The sequence below is a fragment of the Dermacentor albipictus genome, chromosome 6 (assembly GCF_038994185.2).
Source record: "Dermacentor albipictus isolate Rhodes 1998 colony chromosome 6, USDA_Dalb.pri_finalv2, whole genome shotgun sequence".
NCBI classification, from domain to species: domain Eukaryota; kingdom Metazoa; phylum Arthropoda; class Arachnida; order Ixodida; family Ixodidae; genus Dermacentor; species Dermacentor albipictus.
In genome coordinates this window covers 23,605,696-23,624,630 of record NC_091826.1, presented here as the reverse complement: position 1 = coordinate 23,624,630, position 18,935 = coordinate 23,605,696, and the positions used below count along the sequence as shown (strand labels likewise).

At 42.8% G+C, this 18,935-nt stretch overlaps 1 protein-coding gene and 1 long non-coding RNA gene across 11 annotated transcripts in view; one reads left to right on the top strand and one right to left on the bottom strand.

Annotated features, from left to right (window-relative positions):
* Window positions 1-18,935, bottom strand: part of LOC139060895 (uncharacterized) — a 185,128-nt gene that overhangs the window by 47,400 nt on the left and 118,793 nt on the right. The window contains exons 3-7 of one of the 7 annotated variants that reach the window (XR_011515071.1): window positions 16,015-16,127; window positions 10,065-10,156; window positions 9,411-9,637; window positions 7,699-7,744; window positions 3,958-4,060 (exon numbers count right to left, since the gene is read on the bottom strand). This is a non-coding gene — a long non-coding RNA (uncharacterized lncRNA). Of the gene's footprint in view, window positions 1-3,957; window positions 4,061-7,698; window positions 7,745-9,410; window positions 9,638-10,064; window positions 10,157-16,014; window positions 16,128-18,935 lie in introns of those variants that run through there. The other 6 variants (XR_011515070.1, XR_011515076.1, XR_011515074.1 and 3 more) reach the window with 6 other exon arrangements.
* LOC139060885 (collagen alpha-1(IX) chain-like) overlaps window positions 1-18,935 on the top strand; it is an 80,494-nt gene that overhangs the window by 59,380 nt on the left and 2,179 nt on the right. For 2 of the 4 annotated variants that reach the window (XM_070540153.1, XM_070540152.1), the window contains exons 30-41: window positions 1,516-1,569; window positions 3,094-3,147; window positions 3,978-4,040; window positions 6,592-6,663; window positions 7,720-7,755; window positions 7,883-7,936; window positions 8,616-8,648; window positions 9,446-9,592; window positions 10,817-10,871; window positions 13,949-14,050; window positions 16,640-16,729; window positions 17,875-17,952. In XM_070540153.1, coding sequence (XP_070396254.1) covers window positions 1,516-1,569; window positions 3,094-3,147; window positions 3,978-4,040; window positions 6,592-6,663; window positions 7,720-7,755; window positions 7,883-7,936; window positions 8,616-8,648; window positions 9,446-9,592; window positions 10,817-10,871; window positions 13,949-14,050; window positions 16,640-16,729; window positions 17,875-17,952 — 838 coding nt within the window. Of the gene's footprint in view, window positions 1-1,515; window positions 1,570-3,093; window positions 3,148-3,977; window positions 4,041-6,591; window positions 6,664-7,719; window positions 7,756-7,882; window positions 7,937-8,615; window positions 8,649-9,445; window positions 9,593-10,816; window positions 10,872-13,948; window positions 14,051-15,550; window positions 15,653-16,639; window positions 16,730-17,874; window positions 17,953-18,935 lie in introns of all 4 variants that reach the window. The other 2 variants (XM_070540154.1, XM_070540155.1) reach the window with 2 other exon arrangements.

Genomic DNA, 18,935 nt, shown 5'->3' with positions numbered 1-18,935 from the left:
TCTGCCATGGCATTAGTGTCCACTTTTTGACAATGCAGCTCAAGGTGTGGTGCAAAAGTTTCAAACTCTTAATGAAAAAAAAATGTGGAAAACAAGAGTATTTTATCTCTGGTGTTCAAGCAAACAAATTTTTTTCAGCTTGTAAAAGGCCGTTTACTGAAATTTTAGGCGACTGGGTCAGGTGTGTACCTGTGCAGAGATATGCTAACAGCAGTCTATGCCTCGATTGAGGAAACAGGAGTAAAAAAATTCTCAGCAAGAGAACAATGCAAATGACAGCTGTGGAAACAGTACTTGTGCCAGTGAACTAAAGAAAGTGGCGAAAAAATATGTAAATTCGGCAACAATAAAAGTGCTTAAGCCAAAAAGGTATTCGGTTTCTGCCAGTAGATGTAGTAATAGACAAAACTTAGGTGGGCTTGCAAGCCACAAACACATGAACAGTACCCTCCTGAGGCTAAGTGTCCCTCTCTGTGGTTGTTTTGCCCCTTTAAAATTGAACCATAAATGATGAGAAAAAATCACGACAACTGACTGCAGCGCCATTTATCAATAACTTAATCATGTTGTTGCCAACGACCTTGGAGACGTGGACACTACTTTGTGGCGAGACCAACGTCTCCTCACCAAGGACAGAAAATGCTCATCAACTGTGTTTCTAATGACATGAGATAGCACTGCTATGCAGGATGAAGAATCAATGCAACAGTGACTCGGTTACTTTTATCCATGTGGTTAAATTAGACAAAAGCATTGATCACCTGAGCACACTTTAGAGATCGTCGCATTGTCCACATTCGGAGGAATGCCCCTGCACGCATACACCCGTGCCATTTGATCAAACAATCACAAATCTAATCAAACCATGAGATTTAACTCCTCAGAGCGACACACAAACTATGAAGGGCACTGTGATGGAGGGCTCTGGATTAATTTTGAACAACTGGGGTTCTTTATTGCGCACATAAATCTATAAGCACATGAGCGCTTTTACACTTCTCCATCAAAATGCGGCCACTGTCGCTGGGTGCTCAACTTCTGACCTCGAGCGCCAGAGTAAAACGCCATATCCACCAAATCACCACGGTGGGTGATGCTTTCACGTTCGTAAGATATTGCTTGGCAATGAGAAGCAGTTACAAGAGTCAATCTGTCGCTAGTCCTTTTTCTTACGTGTCAGGAGGTTACAGAATACAGGGGCTGCTGTGTTCACAAACTCTGGTAGACATACTCTTATGACGTTGACAGCCAATTCAAATGCTCAATTTGGAGCAGCTTGCTCCTCCGGGGGTAAGAATGAAGGCCACTTTTGTCAATCAGTACAAGGCCGAGTGTTCAGCTGGTGGACTTGAAACAAATTGTTTCTAGCCCACCAGTAAAGCACGAAATCTCTAAAAAACTTGAACAAACACAAAAAACAGTGCAACAATCCCTGCTCTGAATTGAGCAGCGCAGTTCACAGTTAGGTCGAGTGCCATGTTTCTGTTTTTTCCCCATGTATGTCATTAAATTTAGGGACCAAAAGGAGCCAAGGGCGACGAAGGACCACCAGGACCAGAGGGATCACCCGTAAAGCATTTGAATTGAAAGAAGCTTACTCACACAAAAGTTACACTAACACTAACCTGCGTACAGCAATCACTGGCTTTAACTGCACAAGTGCTATGCTGTGAGCAAATAGAATGCCTTTTCATGTTCGTAACTATCAAATGAAGCCAACAAACAATGAAGACGACGAAAGTATAGAATGTCAGCTTGGGCTTGTTGGTCTTCCATCCTCGTGGTAACAGCGCAAAATGTAGACGGACACGAGACGAGAGAACAACACCGCAAGGGCTTGTGGTGTCGTCCTCTCGTCTCGTGTGCGATCTACGTTTTGTGCTGTTAACACCAGGGAGGAAAGTATAGGAACCATTGTTTTTTTAAGCTGAAATGTAGAAATCATAATGAAAAGGAAAATGAAAGTAAAAGAAAAGAGCATGCCGCCGATGGGAGTCGAACCCAGATCCTCCACCTTATGAGCATGATGCTCTACCAACCAAGCTATGGTGGTGGATGTTCCCCTCGTGCACTTTCTTGGATATTTGTGTGCGTATACCAAACCTAATCCTGGGAGTTAACCAGCACCACTCGGGGTAATGGTGGCACATGTGAAGCATTGTGTCAACCACAGGCGTCATGTGGTGCATTAACTTAGGAGGATTAAACTGGCCGGCAAAACCTTGTACGCAACGCAAGGGCATCTAAGAGGTGGCGTATTCTAGAGGTCGGATTTGAGAATTGCAGTTATCTTGTCTGGACCATACTACTTGCGATCTCGTGCAAGATGGCTAGTGGAACCATACGCAGCGTCATCTCATGTGCTTCAGCGTACCATAGCCTTATATATATGTAAAATCCATCATGCCCACAAACAAAACTCATGTCCAGGATCACATAACACCTCAGCCACAGCTTCCTCATGGCGCTCACAGTACTCATTCTAGCATGCGCGATAATGGCATAATAATATAACGTTCCTAACACCGGAGGCCGTATTCTTAATCGATCACTTTCAGGGATGCTTTTACGTTTTGTGTGATGCAGCACCCATTATGATGCCTCATCACAGTGACAATCATTCTGCCCATCCAAATAGCCAGACATCAGTCACTGAAACTGATATCTCTGTGATTGATTCATCTAGAATACAGTCCAGCAGAGCAATGACTACTCTCATTCATTCTACCACCGAAACTGTTCACAAGCCTGTCACAAAACACCAGAAAGTGCCAATCATTCAGTATGCCATTCTTATTTGCAAATGCACACAATGCAAATATATAAATTGCAAAGGACAGCACAAACTAACAACCTCAACTAACATGCACTAATAGGCCTGGCAAGTACAAAAAAAAAGAATTCCAAGTTACTGCTGTAGCCTTTTCTAGAGCTAACAAGGCTGCAATTTCTTGGACACAGTGCTGAATGATAATGCATAAGTGAGACGAGAGCAACAACGCGAATAACCCAATAGCATGGAAGAGCAACTAACACAGACTGCTGGTCAAGCCTTGCAAGTTGCCAAAAAGACGACACAAAATGCATCCACAGGGTGAAATGGGCCCTCCGGGAATACAAGGCCTCACCGGCAAGCCAGGGCCGAAAGTAAGAACTGCTCACAAATGATAGGGATTAGGGGGCTCAAGAAAGCAAATTTTTTTTACTGCGTTGCTGTTCAAGAAGACAGGGACAATTAAATACCAACTACTCGTTTAAATTGAGCAGGAGCTTAACGAGTTTCTCGAGCGACGTGAAATAAATACGATAATATTTTCTGCGTTCTTGAATCAATGCCACACGGAGAAATGTAGTTATGCTGCACCCACAACCACTCAAAGGCACAACAGTACTGAGACCATGAGACATTTCAGAATTGCTTAATATCTGTGTTATAAGTAAGCTGTATCACAACCCATAGAGGAGACATTTAAGTTACAATTACAGTTGACAATAATGTAAAAATGAATGATGCATACAATGTATCACGTTATACATTATACAAGTACAGGTTCAGAACAGCAGCAATCCGCCATAACCCAAATTGCACTATCATAATTTTCATAGCATTATCCATGCTTTCAGCCATAGAAGTGCTGAGAAGCGTGACGTGCACTACTCACCATATTTTGTAAAAGATTTCTGTCATTTTACACTGTCTTTGTTCTTTGTCATCGGCTTGCATGAAGCAACTATCACTTGAATTGGTCACTCAACATGACAGATGGTAAGAAATAAACATAACTGGAGGAAAAGAATCCTTGCATAGCGCTCATGAGTTTTTAAATGTGTTAACTTTAATGCTTCTTAACTTGATCACAATTTATGTCATCACGTCAAGCTCCACATCAATAGCAGCAGGCCATATTTCTCCAGCACATAACATACCAAAAAAACAATAAATAATTCCTGACTTCTATTTTTTTTTTTTTTCACAGGGTATCTTTGGAGACAAGGGCCTCCGTGGACCAGAAGGGCCAAGGGGATTGCCAGGACCACAGGTAACCCTCCAAAACCTGCGCTGTCAAGCAATCAGAAGCATAATAGCATGGATACACTACCTCGATTATTGAAATAGATGGGACCCAATAATTACTTAGTTAAATCAAAAACACTTAATACACTAATGTCAATAACACTGTATTTATTAAAGAACAAAAAGATATTCATAATTTTTGCCTGCATAAGCAATTACCACACTCGATTAACATAGGTGGCAAGCCCACTGGGCGCATTTTGTGCTCCTTTGTGGGACCGGCAAACCTTCCAACAAGTCAATGGCATTTGTCACCAAACTGAAACCTAAGTTCTGAAACCCGAGTTCTGAAACCTGAAATGTGAGTGCCAGCGATGTACATATGATTTGTCGAATTGGTGTCGCAGATAAATACGCCTGTCGCTCTCCCTCGATATTTCACAAACGTCCATGCATCACACAACGCTTTCAGGCCTTTTTTCTGCATTCGTGGAATCCGCTGCCCAAGACGCAACACCTGCCTTGGGCGGCCCGACAACGATTTAGAAATATTCTGCGATCGCACTTCCCATCATTATAATCATGACATAAGAAGTCTGAAAAACATGAACCATAAGCTGCTTAAAATACACCGAGTAGTTAGCAGTTCATAAGAAAATCTTCAGGGTGTCTACCAAGTTGACATATCCAGGTTTTCCCCGAGTGCCTTTGCGAAATTGCCTGAGTGGAGCAGAACATTGTTTTATGTCGAGACGGGATGATTCCACGTCACCCGATGCTGTCGCTCTCTAGTAAGCACGCGAAAAAAAAAAAATGACTTAATTCAGTTTGAATAGTAAGGAGTAGTGTTTATTTTATTCAAAAAGAGAAGAGAAGGGAGGGGTTGGCAAAATGCACAGCCAATAAAACATCTTTGAAAAAGAAATGGTAAGACCCATTGCAAATCAAGTCGAACATTCTCAAGTACGAATAAAAGGAGACGTATACAGAAGCAAATACTTTCGAATATGAGCTATTTCTATCAAATGCTAGCAAGCTCATTGGTATGATGCTCCAACTTTGTCACAAGAGAGATTCTCTCTCAACAGCTGGTAAGTCAACCTCAACTGTACAGAGACTTTTGACATACTCTCAGGCCGCGCACAACGGCTCAGTGTTGCGTTTCACTGCTTTAAAGAGTTTACTTTGGTTTGGATGAGGGACACCCGCATTTCAGCGTCAGCCAACACTTTGTTATTTGAGCTGAAACTCCTTCAAAGTGGCGGCGGTACGCTTCCTTTCCCATTCATTCCTCAATGCGTAGGCCCTTTCTGTTCTCGTGTTCCTTCCACCGCGCATTCTCCCCACGAACCATTTGAAGCATCCTCTTGGTCAGTTGTATAGCCATAGTCAACATTCGATTTCTTTGGACTCCCTAGGGGCCACGAAAACGTATGAAAAATCGGCCAGTTGGAAAAAATGAATGCAATGTATTTTACTCCCCTTAAGGGCTCAAATCGCCAAAGGCACATCTGAAAAAGTTCTGAAGGCCTGCCAGTATACTTATTAGGCATAACGGTGCTCGTACTGTGACGAGAGATGGCAGGTGCACGCGTGTATAATTAAGGAATATATCTACTGTGCCCCGTGGCAATTGCTTATTCCCCAACTAGTTATGCTTCACTGCGTAACGTTCCTCTACTGAGGCGAAGCTGAGTTTCGGAAACCGGCATTATGCAATGTGCCGTGCTTTCCAAGCTTCAATGCCAATCATGAGGATCACGAAGGCGGAGTCAGTGCCATTGCTGACAGCAGTGAATTCTCTTAATTAATAACACGGCGCAGAACGGCAAGAAGCTTAACAGCGAACGTCGAAGTAGCTAGGTCTACGGCTGCCAGCTGATCTGTGTGTGAGCGCTGGCTCGAGGCGGCGAGATAATCAAATGGCAGGGGTAGTGGCTTTGATTAATGCTGTTTCGGATCTGCGGTCACGGCAAAAAGTCCAGAAAATCGGAGGGCGAAGGGCTCCTGCATCCAAAATTCCAGACGTCCTTATACATTAACTCTATGGGGTACGTGGTGGTGGCGCGTCCAGAAAGTCGGTCGTTGACTGTACAATGGCAACTCCTTCAGCTGACACGGCATCAAAGATGATTCATTACAATTCCTCTCCGCTACTCCAGCCCGCATTACTGCCACTTTCATTCCCTTTCAATAAAATTACAGCTCATTTTCCCTGATAGAAGCACAAATTCCCTAAGTTTTCCTTGAGAATTTCCAGACTAATCAAAATCTCTGAGAATTCCTGGTTTTCCCAGTTTTCCCGGTTGGTAGACACCCTGAATTATTTAATCATTGCCAAAAACTCCAGCAGGAATGTTTTCTTTATTTTTGCCCATCTTCTTGTCACTGAAACGCATATATAATACAAATGTTTCACTTCATCGATAAAATTCGGACCAGAAAGGATTACCAATAACCAGAGCACACTTTGTATGTGCTAGTGCAATTAATGTCCTATGATCACACACATTTCACTCATGAGAAAAAAGCACAAAAGCATTAAAAGAAGCATGCGTTCCTCGTGTCACCCACAGGGTCCACCTGGAACTCCAGGTCCAGCAGGACCCCCAGGTCTACCAGGACTCATGGGGCCAAGAGGTCCCCAGGTAAAATCTTTGTGCCTATGCTGCAGGTTTTTTAATGCATAAAGAACCTGCATGTGAAGGTGAGAACAGGACCTCCACAGACACTAAACAACTAATTAGGTCAGTGAAAACAAACAGCACTGTTAGGCTATGTGAGAAAAGCATAAAATATGCATGCTCTAGGGGGGCAGTCTTCATGAATTGCCACACGAACATAAACCCATAGAGTTAATTTTTATAACCACTAATCTGCAAAACATTCTAACTTCCCCGAGTATCATGTTTAGAATGTATCATGTTTTATCATGTTTAGAATACTGTGTAAAAGAAAAAGAAATGTGAGAAAACAGGAACAAGGAAGCAAGAAAAGGACGGTGACTGGCACTTCTCATAACGCATTTGATGACATTCACTCATGCATAGGCACTGCACGATTTTTAGGTAGAAATAGAAAATAGAAAAGGCAACAAAAATGCAGACACACATCTTGTATATGCCAACAACTACCAGTTGACTGTTGTCATGAGCATTATTCCTAAAGCTGATGGTTTTACAGTAGTTAGTTTGTGTTTGAGGCTTGAAAAGGGCATTGATCACATTATGCATGTAGTAATATTATAAAAGTGGTGGCATCACTGGCGTAACATGTTTCAAGTTGTGGCAACTACCATACCCTGTCTTTTCTTGCTTCTGTGCTCCCATTTTTTCACACTTATATTTTTTTACAGGTACAAGATCTCTTCGTTCTTGTGCAGCCCATGTAGAAAGGAAACACGAGAAAGAATACAGGACAAGATTTTTGTATTCTTTCTCATGTTTCGTTTGTATGTGCGCTGTTCACGAAGAGAGGTTTTGGTTGAGAGCACACTGTTTGTGCTCTCTTACCTCATTAACATGAAAGAAACCTCGACAGGAAATCTCAGCTCCAGTCTCTGTCTGTTTTGCTCATGGAAGCAGTGCTGCCAAGCCTTCAACTGCACGTTGTAGGCAAACCACTTGCATTTGCTTGCTGCAATTGTTGCTGCCGTTGCGTCATTTAAGAGCACGCTTACTTACATTTGCTGTTTCGTGCCTCAGGGACTGGAGGGTCCTCCTGGACAGCCTGGTGAAAAGGTAACAATCACATTTCTTTGGCACAGAAGTTGCATGCTTTCAGCCTGGAAACAAATCTTTCAAACTCCAACTCTCTCACAAGCAAGCATTCTTTCGGCTGCGCGACATTGACCCTCACTGTTCACAGGGCGAGTGCATCTACCAAGCCAGGGAAGAGTACCTTGTGGCACCAAGCAGGCCGGTGAGTGCAGGACTCTACCTTAAAAAAGATCATTTCATACCATCTCAGACTTGCTTCACACGCACACAGCGACATATGCTGGTTTCTCAAGTCGTAATTGTATTACGTATGCATCAAATGTGCCACGGATGTGGGCTTCCTGATCAGATATTGATTTTGTTGACATGCAGTGGTAAACAGTGCTGTTTTGTTGCGCCATCTATGGGCAACTTCGGAAATCAGCATTTTTCAATGCCGTGTCGCACTAACTACGGCATATTATATAGCCTAACAACCCTTTATGCCTTCGTAGCATTCCCTGTGTGGCACTACACCACCGCAGCCTATGTAAACTACAGCACGCTCCAATCAAAAGTTCTCTCCTCATCCGTATTCTCCCCTCTGCGCATTGCATCCATGCCAACCACCCGGCCGCTCGACAATATAACATTTAACATCAAGGTGGACACTCTTCATCATTTTTGAGGGGGCTATTACTCAGCCCTGTGTCTTACTTCCTTCACTTGACACAAGTTTCCAGTGGTCCCCAAAGTAGACACCGCACAAAAGTGACACGGGCACTTTCATCTCACCTCCTTTTGTACCATACCTGAACAGTACTCTGTGATGGCCATGTAGATGCATTGATTTTTATCATTTGCTAAAACATAGCACTGCTCTTTTTCTTTTTTTCCCCCAGGGAGCAACAGGGGCCATGGGACCACCAGGAATGGTACTGTAAACAATTGACTTCTTTGCATGGCTGAGGGTGTTTTGCTACTGCTAGCAGATCGATCATCTGGCTAACAATAAGCTCTCTACGGATAATACATACACTAGTACAGTTTACTACGGGTCAAGAGTTATCACACATACATTACCAGGACACCTCTTGCTATGGCCATAGCAGCTTTATTACAGTCCCATAACACTTTGCTCTGCAACTCAGCCTATGCATAAGCACAGGTACTCCTTCCTTTTAAACTCAGTAAATAACATCAGCTACCCCCGTTTCCTAATGCACACTGTCGCATTCCTGTCTCTTATCGTTATTCCTATCATTTTGTCATTTTTATTGATTGTTGCACAGCCCTTAGCTTCCTTTCAGGTTTCTTTGTTTATTCTCTACGTTTCGCTATGCAAAGGTATACTCACGGTATTAATGTACAAATAAAGACACACGGAGGCCGACATTAGTCACGTGCTGACATGGCACTTGATTCATAAGCCATCTTTATTGCTTCTTTGTTTACCTTCTTTCTGCTTGCTTCACCTACGACTTATATGTTATCCATGCTTCAAATAAGCACATTTTAGTAACAAACACTTGTCATGTGCCGGTCTCTATGTGTCCTTGCATTTCAATACAATGAATATCGACAAACTAAACTTCTTTAGCATACAGAAACCATGAACAGAGAAGCAATAAGGCAAGCACAAGTGCCTTGTTACTGCACGAAGTAGCCCTGCTGTGCACCTTTCCAAGGGCACGTACCCGTCATTCATTGCTGAACCCATGAACGCATGCAGCCGGGTGAGCGAGGAGCTCCTGGGGAGAGGGGAACTCCAGGCGTCCCCGGCCAAGTGGGCATGCCTGGTCCAGGCGGATCGCCAGGCCAGCCGGGAACACCAGGAACCAGGGGACAACCAGGAATGCCGGGCCTACCGGGACCTCCGGTCAGAAAGTGGCATTTCACTATGCACCTGCTTTTCTTTTTTGGTCTGGAATAACATGGGAAGATTTGTTCCTTCTCTTTGCCACCGCTACACCAAATGAGACAAAGCAGTCACAGGGAGACGGACACTTATGGTACATTCGATTGGTCATGTTCAAGCAATCTGGTGGCGTGCTTTACGTTCAACTGGTCAGGATGGAGCACTCGTGACACGCTCGCACTGTTCATTCAGAGCACCATGCTCCAGCTCAAAGTGCTCACAGGCACTCTTGTCTTTCAAATAAGAAACACAACTGAGATTGGACAGAATTCTGGTCACATGACTCCTCCAGCTAAAGTCCTCCAGCTGAACAGTGGCAGGCTTTCACTGGCTCCAATCTTAAGAAGGCTTCGCATCACTGCGAACCTATGCACTGTACAAACCAATCAAGTGTATCATTACATGAAAGGGTAACAGAATGATAGAGACTTACTAGATGAAAGGGTTACAGGTAGATAGGAGAGTTAGGATCCTCATCCTTGAGGAGGAGGTACTGAAACCATGCCAAGGAAAGCAGCTGTTACCCTAAGGAAAACAACACCCTTTGTCACAAACGTTGGCTCAGGGCTGAAGCTTCCCTTATTTGTCCACTAATTACTGCTACAGCTAAAAGCATGCACGGTAACGAATGTTGATGCAGATGAATCTTTAGTAAGCGACTGTGGTATAGTGTTGCGTGGTATGGCATGGAAAACATGGGGAATGCGGGAGATGGAAATTCAAGACGAGTAAAATGAGAACAAGGTGAAAGCAGCAGCCAAAATTTCGACAAGTGGACTTGCATTTTTCAAGGCCTTGAAGAATACAAGTCCATTTGCCAAAACATTGGCTCCTGCTTTCACCTTGTTCTCATGTTGCTCATCATAAAGGTATGGCATGGTATGATATGCCTTATTCAACTGTTTATAAGAACAAGACATCCCTGTGTAAGGGTGCCTATGTTTGTAGACGTACTATTCAGCCTACACAATTTGTCTAACTGTTCTATAACCTTTTTTATTTTTTTACTATCCCCATCCCTCCGTCACTCTTGCACAATGGTCAACAGAATTTCTGTCTGCCCTTTCTTTATTTTTCTCCCCCACTTTCCATAAAGGGCATTTATCATTTGCAAACATGACTGATGTGTATGTCTACTTTCCAAATATTTCTCCTCTAACATGCTCTCTCTTGCTTATGCTCAAGGGTCGTGGATTTACTGAGGAAGAAGTGAAAGAATTATGCTCAGCTGTGCTTCGAGGTAAGCTTACTTTCTCAAGCCATGCTACTGCACACTTGCCTTCTGCACAGACATCCTGAAATTTCCACCTTTTGAAACCATGCCCTATGTTGGACACACTTAAAGATCAAAGAAGTGCTAAATTGTTTTCAATTTATAACTGTCAGTTCTGTCATATATGTGACGTTTTCATGCATGCACAGCACCCTTGTTTACACAAACTTGCTGCATTACAGAAATCAAGGTTTGCAACGAACAAGTGCTGTACAGTACAAAAATCTTGAGAACTTTTAGAGCACTTGCACACTGTACAGTCATGTCAGACAATGTCTGGGTAGGATTTGCCTTGCACCATGAAAAGCAACGACAGCATGTAAGCTCACACAGATGTGGTTCACATGTACAGCTTGCCTCTACACTTGCAACTCCAACGAGACAGAAAAAACGGAATTTACGTAAACAATCATTTGCACAGGACACAACACTGCACTTCTAACACTGCAGGATTATGCGTATCGTGAAATGTTGACACAGAAGAACACTCTACTGCCTAAAACAGAACTAAATGACACCTAAAAAATTTCTTCACAAATGTGATCAATGGGTGTTCCCACTTTCTTGACTTCTTGAAAACCGTGCCAAGAAGCAGTGCATGCTCCACCATGGAATGACATTTAAAGAGCATCACTAAGGGGAAAACAAGGCTAGCACCTTAGCTATACGCACCTGACTTCGTACAGTTGAGCTAGTTGCTTTGACACAGTGCTATTGCCCAGCATAAGGACGAGACAGCAGGAGTGACAAGATGAGACAGAGCTCCGACTATCAATTCATGTAAACACAGCTTACATATTCTGTGGAAGTCAACAATGGACATGATTTCCTAGTCAGCTCTGCCTCGTGCTGTCTTTGCACTGGAATATAGCACTCGTTTTCAAATGTTCAGTGCCATAACAAAATGGCTCCTTCAAGTTTTCAATGCAGGTACTTATTCTCCACTCTAGCCGAAAGTGAAATGAGTTGCGTTAGAGTAGGCCAACCAGAACCAAGCTAGCACCATCAAGAACCTCATGGCATGGTTGTAGTGACCAGACTCCCAATACTGCTAACCTCAAAAGTAGCATATTTGTCTGTTGGCCTGCTGCTGCAAGAGCAGCTATGTACTTAGTTGGCTCTCTATTGCCTTTACAAACAGCAAGTGAGCTCCCTGGACATCGTTACTAAACGCAAATGAAGAGTCCAAAGTCACTTGATGTAAGAAAATAGCTAATTTTGATTTCAATGTCAAGTCCGCATCTGGCCATACAAGTGTTTCTGTTATGCAACTGTGCCCAAAGTTTTAAATGTGATAGCATTTCTTTGCATAACCCCACCACAGATTCCTCTATTTTCACAATGCCCACCCAGTCATTCCGCAATGCATGGGAGTCAGGGGTCCACTACAGAAGCATTAAGTTCCCAGTCATTTTGTAGCATTTTTTGCTAGAGCACGGACAACTTTCACTACATACTGCTGCTGCTGCTCTATGCCCACTCCTTCATTACTGCAAGACATCTGATGAAAAGTATGTGCAACCTTAACCATGACCCATAAACTGTGACCAATTACTGCGAAAGTGTCGCCTTCCAAGTGACCCCAATTTTGCCATCACCGGCCTGGCATTGAGACAATGCCGTTGGCTGTGCCCCAATTCACTTTCCTGAATCTAGCTAGCTATCTTGCCTTGAAGCTGCAACAATGAAAAATAACAATGAAAAATAAAATATCCTTGTCATTAGTTAGGTTCGAACTAAGACCAAGAACACCATAGCTACGATAGGGACGCATTTACGATAAATATTCCACAATTACATTTCAATGTCCACAAAGAAGAAATAGTTCACAAAGTGAGTTTAATTGATTAGGTTAAGGGTAACATCACAAGATATGAAATTCCTTCTTTCATGTGGTAAATTAAACCTCAGACTTGATGTCAACAGCAAGGACTGGAAATATAATTGACATATTTACAAGGGGTGCACAAAATTTGAAATTGGGAAGCTAATGTGTTGTACTTTAACTTATAATGTCCCCTACTCGCTTTCATGAACAGTGAATCATCTACGGTCCACCAGAATCACCCCAAATGGTTGTGAAACTAGTCACAGCAAACCTATACGAAACTTATGCATCACGTCATAATGCGCCAAAATGCTGAATTGCTATACAGTGAAAGCTCGTTAATTCGAACTTCAATAATTCGAATTTATGGATAATTCGAACTGTACGATTTGGTCCGGCCAAGCTCCACAGAAGTCCATGTATAAAAAAGTTTGTTAATTCGAACGCGAGAAGGTTCCCTCATGGATAATTCGAACTACGCTCGCCTGGCACATGGCCAGAGAAACGCGCCTACTGCCTACACACAAGGCTGTATTGCCTCCGAAACGGAGAGAACGGCGAGAGAAGGCAAAATCGGAAAAAAATCTAACCGACGCGGGGTCAGCCAGAAGGCAGCGGTGGCTGCCGCCTCTCCGTTCTACGTAACCTCCGAGACTTCTAGCCCGTTGCGAATCTCGGAGGCTTTGCAAATCTTGTACAGCTGCTAATGTTGTGCGGAGATGGCACGGCAAGCGCCAAAACACAGCGAATCAAGTACGTCGCAGCTGCGCTTGCAATCAAGAACCAACGAATCAGGGCCTTCGCCACCTTCACATGTTCAGCGTCTTTGTCTCGGCAGTCTTCATCAGCTGTGCACCTCTGTTTTCAGCTTAGGAGGTATCGGCCATCGCGATTCATTGTGATGTTGTTAAGCCTCGGCTAACGTTCGTTTCGGTGGACATCGGTGGTGTGGCACAGTCGGACCCAGAGCTTCGACTTGATCACTTTCTGAAAGGCCAAATTTGTGACATGCCCTACTGCTTCCAAATTGCAGTGTACTGTTGCTCTCCTTCACTTTCGTTAGTTCGAACTTTCGTTAATTCGAACTGAAGCGTCTTCCCCTTGCGGTTCGAATTAACAAGCTTTTACTGTAATAGATATAGTCATCAGATTTGACTTCTGAAAAATATCTTTTCTTCTACTTCCCTGACTGTGCGTGTGCGAATGCAATGTGCAGAACAGTTGAGTGAACTGACGGCGAAGATGCGTGGGCCTCCTGGTCCCCCGGGGAGAGGGAAACCAGGAAAGCCAGGACCACCGGGACCCCAAGGGTCACCAGGTACACACACACGCGCATGTCTTAAGCTCTTAAAATTGAAGACTGGAAAAAAAGAAAAAGGACGAAAAGACAACTTCGGAACTGCATTTCAGCTACGGCAAGTATCTAATTCCGGATACATACTCGGTCGACTGCAATCACTTGCTCTTTGTGAGTTCTGCCTCAAAGATATATCAGAATGCCAAACTATCAATACCTCTATACAGTCCACAGCAAAGGTAAGGGACCTAATAGTGAGAAAACAGGAAGTGTAAGAAATACACCTACATTAAGCAAGGTCACTGCATCCTCTACCCAGCTGCAGTGAGAAGCTGCTATGCAATAACTCACGTACGTGCTATAACATGCATATCAGTGAGCATCCCATACATTCTTGTAGACAGACGTGGATTAAGTAAATAAATATTTGGTTTATTAAATGTTCCTAGTAACTTGCTGAAGGATTAGATGATGGCACAATGTCTGCGCAGAATTAGCGAGCTGAAAGCAACTGCAACTTCAACTTTGTTGTTGCAATCAATTAAGACAACCTGCCCAGCACAGCGGGTTAAGAAGCTCATATGCGAAGAACTTTTGATCAGAAAGAAATTAGTGGGCAAATTTTGACATGCCTCTGTAGATTCTTCTCCCATCATTTTGCTACACTTCTTTCATTCCTTAGTAATACTTTCTCGTTCAAATTTTCAAGCTGCTCGAGACATAATACTTGAGAACAAAACTGTACTGTCTCTCTCTTACTATCAACTCAGCATGCTGGCCTGCAATCTAAAACAAAGTTCTAAACGAGACCTTAAACAAACAAGAATACCTTAACCTATTAACTCACACAATTCCACAAACAGCAACATCAGCATGTCTAAACATAACACTACAAGAATGCATAGTACAGCACACAGTTTCAGTGCTATCTGAACAATAAAAGAATAAACACAACTGGTAGACTCCTGCAATACCAAGTTCAGATCTCACCAGCACACAGCGCCACAGATGGACATGCGCTCACTCACCAATGACCGTTTCAGGTGGATGTTGACAAACTTAACAAGATGTTGATACTGTACAACTGGTGAAGCCTCAAAACTTGCCACGACACATGTGGCACAATATCGCGGCACCATGAAGCACACACAACAAATGACTGGTGTAGCTATGAAGAATTTGACACAAACACTTGTGGTCACACATTCTTTTTTTGCATGACTAGACATATGACACACAAGAGGCACAAGACAAAGTGGCATAAACCAGTGCAAACATGCAAGCAAAACTTTTGCACATTCACACATCTCAGATGCACATATGACACACAATATGCTTCAGACAAAAGGCTTCATGTACCTGTGCAAACATTACGTATTTGTTATAAGTAAAAAGATTGACGTAAAAGATAGCAAGTGTTAGCAGGGCATGGTGAACGACTTTGTAAAATTTGTGACAGAAAAGAAAGCATGCATAAATTCACATGAGAAAAAAGAAAAAGGAGAAACACGTGGTGCCCAGCACAAATGCCTGAGCTGACATCAGGACTTCAAGGTCCACGCGGAATGCCTGGCAAGTCACGCCAGGGACCCAGAGGGAAGACTGGAAAGCCAGGCATCCCAGGTGAGGACTTGCATGGTGCTGTTAGGAGCAATGGGTAGCTTTGCACTTATGAACGATTGCGTTTCTCAGTTCTTGTGCCCCTAAGAGGACAGCTGAAGGAACAGTAAAAGCTATATGTGCACAAATGCAGAATTCCAGCCACCATCAAGAAGACAGTGTTATATAGCAAGCATGCCTAATAATTTGAAGCTCTTTTATTTTCACAAATTTCAATTTGATATGTCTTGCAAGAATTAAGGACATGCAAGCACTTTTAGATGATAAATATTGCACGTTTGTGCATTTGTCTACGTGCGTGCCAGGTCTTGCAAGCGTCACCCATTCTACAACTTCAGTTGTGTACTAGTGTGTCAGAGGCTCACCAGTGTTTATCAGAGTCATCCTCAGGAAGTGCAGACTGCAGCAGACATTGTGTCACCGTCTTCAAATCAGTGTGGTTGATGTACACTCAAGTGAGTGGTTCTTCTTGTTTTACCTAAAAAGACATTTTTGCAACCTTGAAAACCAACAAAGCTGCAAGATAACTAACACACAAATTAATTAGTTGAGGTTGTTTGCGACAGTGAGTGAAACCTTTAGAGTGATTTTGAACAAATGTGTGAGTGAGAAATCTTTTCCTTCAAACTAAGTGGTGGTGACTGCCATAAGCACAAAGAAACGATTTCCGTCTTCTGCTAGAAGAGCATGCGTACACAAGTGAAATTTGAGTTTAGTAAAGAAGCCATGTACAGAACAATGAAAAATATAAGACGATACACTATGAATACTATTCCCCACATCATCTTGAGCCAAAATAACAAAAGCCCAACAGGGATTATTCAGTACACTGCGTTTTGAAGTAGCCTGCACCTCTGCAGGCATTTATCCGATGTATTCAAAACATATGCGTTATGAAAATGCAACCGAATCCAGTATGCCACTGTCCTGTGCCTGCCAAGCACTTATTGGACAAGTCATCAGAATGCTGATCATGCCCATTTTCTTCAGGTGACCCGGGTACACCAGGACTGCCGGGAGAGCGTGGGTTTATGGGACTACCCGGGCTCCCAGGACCACCAGGACTACCCGGTCCCACTGGTATCTAAACAATACCTGTCATAATATCTAGATTCATTTATTTAGCTTAAAGGAGCAACTGTGCACCTTCTTTGCGACACTCAGTGGTCCCCTTTTGGCCTCACCCAGTATTCTATACATGACAATATCTGTTGGACCAGCGAAACGTTTAATGCTAAAGTATTTGCATTCGTAAAAAAACAAGAACAAAATTTTTTTAAACATTTTACAGTGTTGTAGTCCTCACCAAAAGCTAGTTATTGCCAGAAATATATTTGGAAGATTATTTCATCCAAAAATAAAGCTGCATTTTAGATTATGTAGATAACTCCGTCAAATAATCTCAGCACCCTGGCCACAATAGTTAATTTGCCAATAATACGCTAATATGCAAATGAATCCCCTATCTGCAAATCATAGTCATTGTAAATGCAGCACTCAATTAAGAACCAAATTAATTTATTACATGCTCCTTATTAACCAGGGTATTTTATCACACTGACAGTTCCCGATTTCATCTACTTGGATGACAAGTGGTCTGCGAGGCACTATTGGAAAGGAACTACTAAGGCTTTTCTTTCTTTTTATTAAACATGAAAGGTTCAACCCCGAGCACTGAGTAGTGAAAACCAAAGGTCGCACTGCACAGAAATGTTCATGTTTCATATTTTTTTTATTCCTTCATTCTGTTACCATAACTATGTGCATTAAATTGCGAAATTAAAAGGTTTATACAGTAAAGAGATGTTACTGTCCATTTTGTTTTGTATTCCCTCATTCCATGATGATATATCTTTACTTGCTTCTGTGCTCCTCAGCCATGACAAAACAATAATGAAACAGGCTTTTTTTTCCTGGAAATGACAAACACAAGTAGGACAACAATAAAACTTGCAGTTTAGAACACGCACAATAATATAATTGTAGTTTATATGACATGCATGCCGTGTTTTATTCCACCCATTTGGTGTAGACATCCATAACCTGGCAATTCCAGATAGATGAGCTGAGCTATTCTGTGTCCATCATCAGCCACTGTTCAATGCGTGGCAGCATTTGTCCACACTGTTAACAATCTCCCCATACACAAATCGTGACTCTGCACATTTCACATTTTATACAATAACTAAAATGTTTTCCTCCCGCTATCAAATCCCACACCCCAGGTGAAAAAGGTGACAAAGGTGATCGTGGCCCCGAAGGAGTTGGCGTGGAAGGTCCTATTGGCCCCCGTGGATCTCCAGGTAACTCCCAAACTCCCATTCTCAGACTACATGTGTGAAAGGTTCAGGCATCACGAGTTGCTGAATACACACATGCCGCTGAAACACACATTTTCTGCTGAAAAGGCGTACACGGGAGCGGTATGCACACTGTCACCACACCACGTCATCATAAATGTTTTTATGGTTTCACAAACAAACACAGCCAGTGGGAAGGCACGCACAGCCTAGGTAACAGGACGTTACAGGGTATTACAGAGGCTGACCGACAGGCAGTACACAACCGACATGCCAAAACCGAAGCTAGTGGTGAAAAACCATGGCACAACAGTTTCTACCTTTCTGTGTACATCTGTGATGTATATGTAATTCAGCAAGAACCAGCTAAGCCAAGAAACAGCGCTCCTGAAGCACATAAGAAGTTGCACCAGTTGAACAGGCCAGCACAAGCTGCATGAAATTCAAGCTATCCACAAATTCACAGCAAACGCTAACATAAGGTGAAGTATATGCAAATTTCATCAGAAAATGTTGCTTTGGAAAATAGAAAGACATCTTATTTTTGTTTCTTTACTACGCTTACTTGACAAATAAAATGAACTAAAATTACTTTTGAGATGTGCCTGAATGCTCACAGAACTTGAAGGACACTCCGTGCTTACAAGTAATGTAACCATACAGCCTGTTCATTTGTTTCTATCCTTTCTGCCACTGTGAACTAAAGTGCACAATGCTGTCAGCTCAGCCTGCAGCATTTGTTGCTTCGGTCACTGACAAATACGGCAAATGACGACAGCAAAAAAAAAATTTGTCCAAGGAAAAGAGCAGGACAGAATTGGCACCACTTGTTCACAGAATGTATGCCTTTCAATACACTATACAGAACTGCAAAGAAGTGAATTCAATGTTACAGTTTTTTCCACTGCCTCACCACACTGCTGTAGAGTCTAACTAATAATTTCCAAGCACTCTGGCAGTGCTAATAGAGTTGTGCGAGATGGTTT